Source organism: Myotis brandtii, unplaced genomic scaffold (genome assembly GCF_000412655.1).
Source record: "Myotis brandtii unplaced genomic scaffold, ASM41265v1 scaffold86, whole genome shotgun sequence".
Classification (NCBI taxonomy): domain Eukaryota; kingdom Metazoa; phylum Chordata; class Mammalia; order Chiroptera; family Vespertilionidae; genus Myotis; species Myotis brandtii.
This window is the reverse complement of record NW_005371503.1, coordinates 1,565,799-1,573,399: the sequence shown is the minus strand read 5'-3', so window position 1 is coordinate 1,573,399 and position 7,601 is coordinate 1,565,799. Positions and strand designations below refer to the sequence as shown.

Sequence of the window (7,601 nt, the reverse complement as noted above, 5' to 3'; positions counted from 1 at the left end):
TTAGCAGGCTTAATTCACTTTATTTTTCTTGTATAAAATTATGTGGTGGCCACAGCGGGAGCCTGGGTCCTCTGCACAGAAACTCTGGTGTGGGTCTTGACAAGATGGTCAGTGAATTCCTGATAGGGAGACTTGGTGAACACGGTCTCTTTCCAGAGATCTGGGGTGAGATAGCTGTAGGTCTTAGAGATGGCATCAAAGGTGGCCTTGGCGAAGTTGCCCAGGGTGGCAGTGCAGCCCCTGGCCGAAGTGTAGCAGTCGTCAATACCAGCCATCATCAGCAACTTCTTGGGCACAGGGGCCGAGACAATGCCCGTGCCCCTGGGGGCAGGGATGAGGAGCACCAGTACAGAGCCACAGCAGCCAGTCACCTTGCAAGGTAAGGTGTGGGGCTTGCCAATCTTGTTTCCCCAGTAGCCTCGCCGCACGGGCACAATAGAGAGCTTGGCCAGGATGATGGCAGTGGCTACTTCCTTTGAGCACTTCACACCCAGACCAACATGTCCATTGTAGTCTCCAATGGCGACAAATGCCTTGAACCAGGTCCTCTGGCCAGCACGTGTCTGCTTTTGCACAGGCATGATCTTCAAGACTTCGTCCTTGAGGGATGCCCCCAAGAAAAAGTCAATGATCTCAGATTCCTTGATGGGCAAGGAGAATAGGTAGATTTCCTCTAGGGACTTGATTTTCATGTCCTTGGCCACGACCCCAGCCCCAAATGCCGCTGCCAAATCCTCCATGGAAGCCGCCGCAACCTCCTATTCCGGGGCCCTCCCGCAGCACCGGCGTCATCCACCATTTGGTGTTTCATCGGAAAAGAAGCTAAAAATATATTTTAAAAAAATCCACATTATTAACCGGTACACCTAGTATATAAAGCTCTCGCTGGCACCAATTGCATGCATGTGCTTCCATCTGTCATTGTTGATTGTGAATTTGGTTGACACTTCTATTATAGAGAAAGGGTGAATAGCGATATTAAAATATTTCTTCTAATTAATTTCCTTTCAATGTGCACAAATCCGTGCACTGGGATACTAGTAGTCTAATAAAAGAAACAGACAACAAACAAGCAAATCTATATATATAAAAGCCTAAGCGACTGTTACGACCGAACAACCAGAACGACCAGTCACTCTGATGCACCAGACCACCAGGGGGCAGATGCTCAATGCAGGAGCTGCCCCCTGGTGGTCAGTGCACTCCCACAGCCAACCTTCCACAGCCCCTCCCCCTGGCCTGCCACCCCGATCAGCCCCAATTGGGGGGACCAGCTGACCAACCTCCTGCGGCCTCTCCCCCCGGCCAGCCCTGATAGGCCTCGATCACTGGCCAGGCCAAGGGACCCCACTCATGCACAAATTCATGCACCGGGCCTCTAGTACACAAATAAAGAAACACTTAGAAACTGTAATTGTGCAGCTTTGACTCTGACAGAGAATAACAGAGGTAGACCTAATTAGGCCTTTAATCTCCACAGCCTTCTAGTTAGGTACGCCAACTGTGTGAAAAGGTCCAGGGGATATTATTCAATGCCACTTCTTACAGGAAGCATTCCTGGGCCTTTCTGCCTTCTTTGTGCTCCACAGTAATTTTAGTTCTATTATAGTGCTTTTTAACTGGTGGGGCAAAAGTAAGGCTTATAGTTAGGAGTACATGAAACAGTTTATTCTTGTATTATTGTTTAATTATTGTATTATTTTCCATACGAACTACATAAACATACTTTTGCCCACCCAGTATAGCTTTGCACTAGTTATCTGTATACATATAGTATACCTGCTATACTATTATAAACCCCAACACTAGTAACCCCATAAAAGATGCTATAATCTATTGATCAAACCATGTGTATTATTCCCACCTGCCTCTCTGAATAATGTAAGGGCTGCACTAAGGACTGTAAATGTACAGTCCCTCATTTGCTCTTCAGAGAAACCCTATGAAGTGGAGAGGCTGCATTTTTCCCACCATGCCAGCTGCCTCCCCTTTCTTGTTCATGTCTGAATCCCACAGCCCAAAGCACAATGGGCACAGGACTTGTTCCATCAGACTTCTGAGTTGAGTTGAGTTGAGTTGAGTTGAGTTGAGTTGAGTTGAAGAGGTGAGAAGTATAGTATGACACCAATGAAACTCTTACCTTTCTACCAGGTGTTTTAACCTCAGAAAATGTAAACAGATCCTAAAATTATCAACTTAAATCCAACTCAACATTGAAATGGTAGAAGAGTGGTAAACACATAGGTGACTATGATTATTGACTCTCCTTAGCAAAGACAAGGCCCTTTCATACTCACCATTTCTCAAGGCCTAATACATGTGACTGGATACAAGGATAAAAGTCACAGTCTTTGTTCTCAAAGAGGCCACAGTCTAGTGGAGACAAGCAAGCAAAGAAACTATTTCCACACGAAGCATGCACATTGTGGATGTGGGTAAGCACAGGGTGTTTGCTATGGCAGCAAAGAGGAGATGTAACCCAATTAACTGCTGGTACAGGAGGCTGCAGTGAAGGCAAACTCGGAGGAGCTAGTAATGCTATACAAGGACCCTGCCCACCTCTTCCAACCTCATCTTCTACCACTTGCCCCTCTCCTACTTCATAATTCAGAAATCCTCTGGACATAATATGCTTGCTCAAGTCCCCAGGCTGGTGCCCTTGAATTTCCCCTTGCCTATAATATCCTCCTCCCATGTCATTACGGAAAACTCCTACTTCACCCTCCATCCAGCCAAGTGTTCACTCAAGCACTGCCCCCTCAGTAAAACTTTCGAGGACAAGCCCAGGTCCCGAGGAACGTGCTCCTTCTCCAGTGGAAACGCCCAGCTTTGTAGCCTGACAGTTCTAGGTTAAAATTCTGATCATGCTGCTTTCAAGTTAGGTGAATTCCAGCAATTTTTTCACATCTCTGATCCTCAGTTGAGTAACTGTAAGTGGCTACTAATATTTTCCTTGATTCAAGGTAGTATGTGTACAAATCCCTGACCACAGTAAAGGCTCAAAATTTATTATACCAAATACCCTCTGATGGTTGATCAATAATTTTATCTTGTGGTATTAAAAGCACACGCACAAAAGTGCATTACAACTATACGGATATTTTCACATTTGGCATCTGACCCTAGAGAACCTAAAACACAGTTTGATGATACATTTTACCCAGATACAATACTCTTTCCAGGCAGTAAAAATAAGGTAAGGTAGCCTTTATATAAAGGATCTTCTATAAAGGAAATGAGCCACCACAAAGAATGGAACCAAGAAGAGCTTTGTCTCAAAGGCTCATTTCACTTAAAAATTAAATTTTTTTTTAAAAAATCAATGAAAAGTAAACATTCTGAGGAAAATTATTCAGGAGTAATAATAATCTGCCCTAATATTATATTGTATGTTAACGGTAATTGAAAAATAAAAAATAATTTAAAAAATAAGTTTGCCAACATTACTTATTACAGAATATTACCTGACTTGAAAACTATAATCCAGGCAGCCTACAATGACAGGTATTTATAACTATTCACAAGTGATAATGTTTTCATCCCATAGCCTAGTACCCCTTAGAGCTCCTCATTTTTAAAATAGTCCTTTTGTTCATCCCCCAAATAAATGAGTATTAAAGAAGAAATAAATTTTCTCCCTTACGGTATCCTGTTAGTGTTTAGAAATACAATTGAAGTCAGAAAACCTCAACTACAAGCACTGCTATTACTATGAGCACATAAACACCAAGAAAGAAAACAAAACAGTGAATAAAGAGAAAATGGATGTTTATTATTCCCACCTGCCCTTATCATAAACAAACAAAAAAACTCTTTGAAATGATTTAACTATCAAGGGAAAATCTATGATTGTTAAGTGATACCCAAGTCCTTTCTCCCCCAAACAGAATCATCTTCCTACAACAAGAATTAGTTTTCACCATGCAATTCTCCCTCCACTGAACTCATGCTATACACTTCTCTTGCAAGACTTTACAACTCACCCGTGCAGTAAATATTTTTGCTTCCAAGCCTTACCTCTCCATTACAGGAGAAACTTTCATCTTTGTAAGGCCCAGATATTCTAGATTAATGTTATATAAATGGAGGTAGTGTGTTATAAACTAAGTTTAGTGGGTCATAGTATTTCTCTAACTACAAAGTTTAAAATTATGTCTATCAGGAAATTTAAAAACTCTAAACATCCTGAACCATATATATAAATGGAGGTAGTGTGTTATAAACTAAGTTTAGTGGGTCATAGTATTTCTCTAACTACAAAGTTTAAAATTATGTCTATCAGGAAATTTAAAAAATCTAAACATCCTGAACCATAATCCCCGGTGGGTGTATTAATTCTGAAACACATATGCTTTCTACTTGAGGATAAGTGCCTGTGAAATCATACTAAGACATAATTACAGTTTGGGCAGCAAGAACCATTTCACAAAGCAGGGCACAGTTAACAGCCAAATGAATGCTACAGACAATAAGTACTAGGGGAGCTCAAAGGATAGCTCATGCTAGGCTGCGTCAATGGGAAAAGTTTCCTGAGGAGGTGGGGTGTAAGCAGGACCCACTGAAGCCTGGATTGGAAAAAAGGAGAGGAAAAACATTGTGCCAGCTGGCCTGGATGGAGGCTGAAAGAACAGAGGCAATGGAAGAGGTTATTGTAACCGTTTAGCTTGGAATTATATGGGCCTGTATTAGGTAGTAACCCAGGAATATAAAGGAAGGGACAGAAATTAGGAAGGAATCCTGAAAAGGTCTTGGAGATTAATTGGATTTGGGTATAGAAGTAAAGGTGAGGAAATCAGATGATTCTAAAGTACCCTATCCTAGGTAACCAGGAGGAGATAGTGTCATTAACAGTTGTCAACCGATAGTCATCAGTGCCAATCCAATGCCAACAGGAATCTCCAATTTGGCGTGTGGAGAAGGAAACTTTGTTCAGTGCAAACTGCTCAATTTTGATACAGCACAGCTTTTCGGAGGCCCTGAAGCAAGACCCCTCTCTGGACAGTTCTGCTCTGCTCTGCTCTGCTTGCTCTGCTACGTCCTACACCAGTCTGCTCCAGTGAGACATCTTCAGTGTTTCAGCTCCAGCTGAGGAAACACAGTGGAAAGGGAAAGCTGGCTTATATAGAAAGTCCCCACCCCTGGTCCGATTAGTCCAAATCCTCCAAGTTTGATTGGTCCAAAAGGCACTATCCTGATTGGCCAGAATGGAGCTGCTCTGGTCAGTGAAGATGCTGATGGGGATATAGTTGAATAGCTCTGATTAGACTGAGAAAAATCTCAGTCCTATGGGTTAAAATACAATTTCAGGAACTCCTAATGGGTTGGCTCAGCTGTCAGGAATACAGTGCAGACAGGCAATTCAGTGAAGGCTTCTGCTTGAGGTTTGTGTGAAAAGCCCCTGATTAGAAACACCTGCTGGGTTCTGCTTTTTAAATTTAAACAGTCAGTCACCAGGAGCTCTTCTTAGTAGGTTTCTTCTTTCTCAGGGACCACAGAGTAATGTGAAATAAATCAAGAGTTTTAGAAGGGAGTGTCATATAATAATATTTGTTATTAAAGTTTAACTTGCTTTGAACACTTATCCTCTGGGTTGCATTTAGGTATCTATATTAGGAATCCTAAGCAGTAAAAGCAGCATCCTATTCTTTTTTTGTTGTTGTTGTTAATCCTCACTCTAGGATATTTTTCCATTGATTTTTAGAGAAAGTGAAAAGGCGAGAGGGGGAGAGAGAGGGAGAACTCGATCTGAGAGACACATCAATCTGTTGCCTCCTGCATACTGCCCCAACCAGGGCCAGGGATTGAACCTGCAACCCAGGATTGAACACACAACCTTTTGGTGTGCAGGCTGATGCTCTAACCACTGAGATACCTGTCAGGGATCTTTTTTTTTTTTTTAATAAGAGAACATTTATTTAGAAAATCATAGAGGTACAAGAAGTAATTCATAGAAGAAATGGGCTTAGGAAACAAGTAATTGAGGCAAAGGAAGGGCCCTTGGATCTTAGAAGTGAGGAAGATAAAGATGACACACCTAGGGGAATAGAGTGGAGGAGGGGGGAGGAGAAAGTTTCAGGCATGTTCCCAGAAGAGAAAGCAGCCTGGGTCTTCCATCCTAAGGGTTTTAAGAGCGGAGATTTTAGGGGAGGTCGCAGGGGAAGATCTTAATAGAATGTTCAGCAGCTTTTCAGGTATGTCCTTTCAGGGTTGGGGTCTTCATTGATTGACTGGTTGGCACCAGGGTAGGGGTTCATTACTCAGTGCAGCTGGTCCTGAGGTCAGCTGATGCATCACTCATCTGGTTTTGCTGCTTTTCTGGGCCTGGAGATGGAATACAACTGAGATCTACATATTATCTCTAGGAAGGAAAGATCAGGGGTTCAAATCACATGATCAGTGATAATATTTGTTATACATTTCTTAACAGAAGGGAACAAGAAAGCACTAAACAGGCCAGAGACGTTGAAGATCAAAGATATATTTAAAGAATAAAACATTGCAGGAAGACCAAGAGAAAAGAGTAAAAAGATGTATATATTTGGCTAGGGTGTGAAGCAGAGAAACAAGATCACCTGCAAACAGAAACTATAGATAAATAAATGATTATAAATTCATATTAAGTAAATATTAATTTGACTGCAAAAAGCCCTTCTGGAAACCATAACCCATACTTTGTGGCAAATAACTCCCCTGGCATCTCAGCCAATATTCATTTCACCATGTTACACTCACGTTCTTCAGAGATGGACTAAAGCACTGGGAGCATATAAGTAATAGCAATAGGCTTTTGCACTTAACATTTGCGGTAAGACAGGACATGCATGATATGCAGTGCCATCCCCTCATCTCAACTCCACATGTACAGAGCTTAGTGCTGTGGCCTCCCAGGTCCACACATGAAACCCAAGGTTGCTGTCCTTGAGGAGATTATAGAGAAGTGTGCTTGGCAAATATGAATTCCTTCTCTTTTAAGGTGTGGTCATTTTCTGGGAACATTTGAGACCTTGCTCCCTGGCATATGTTGTCAGTTTGGCTTAAATAAACTCTTAAAATTTTTCAAAATATAAATAAAGTGTGGTCATTTTTTAGAAATTAGACTACATAAAAAGGCAAACAAAAAGTCTGTTTTGGGAGCTCCAGTGGCGCAATCGGTTAGCACGCGGTACTTATACAAAAAGTCTGTTTTGGTTTGTTGGGGCTGTACTGGTCATTGTCATTAAAGCCAACTGTTCAAGAGAAAGAAAACATCAAATGCCAAAGTCATCACCACTGCTTTCCAAAGTTATTGTATGAGCTGCTCCCTTAAAGGAAAAGGCCATTAGTGCTCAGGAAGTGGCAGAGGTTTCCGACAGTTTAAACAGACAGTGTCTGCAGTATGACCCATGGCTCAAACTGCATAAAAATAAAAATTCACTGACAAATAATAACAAGTACTTCCTCACTTTCCTATCTGCTGAATCAGAGCCATTGTTTGAGCTGCAGTTCCTCGTTTAAATCACAAGGATACTGGCCAAACATGCTAGTTATACAGCATCAGGAAAACTGAACAAATGCAAATTGTGTCAAAGCTTAAATACACATATGCACACACACACTAAAAT

The 7,601-nt window shown here is 41.7% G+C and overlaps 2 protein-coding genes across 5 annotated transcripts in view; both read right to left on the bottom strand.

Moving 5' to 3' along the window:
• LOC102239801 (40S ribosomal protein S2) lies at positions 1-707 on the bottom strand. The gene has a single exon (XM_005884827.2). The coding sequence runs from the start codon at positions 690-692 to the stop codon at positions 39-41; it is 654 nt and encodes a 217-aa protein (XP_005884889.1). The 5' UTR covers positions 693-707; the 3' UTR covers positions 1-38.
• The window catches only part of PRCP (prolylcarboxypeptidase (angiotensinase C)), a 68,803-nt gene that overhangs the window by 43,777 nt on the left and 17,425 nt on the right, over positions 1-7,601 (bottom strand). The window lies entirely within an intron of this gene.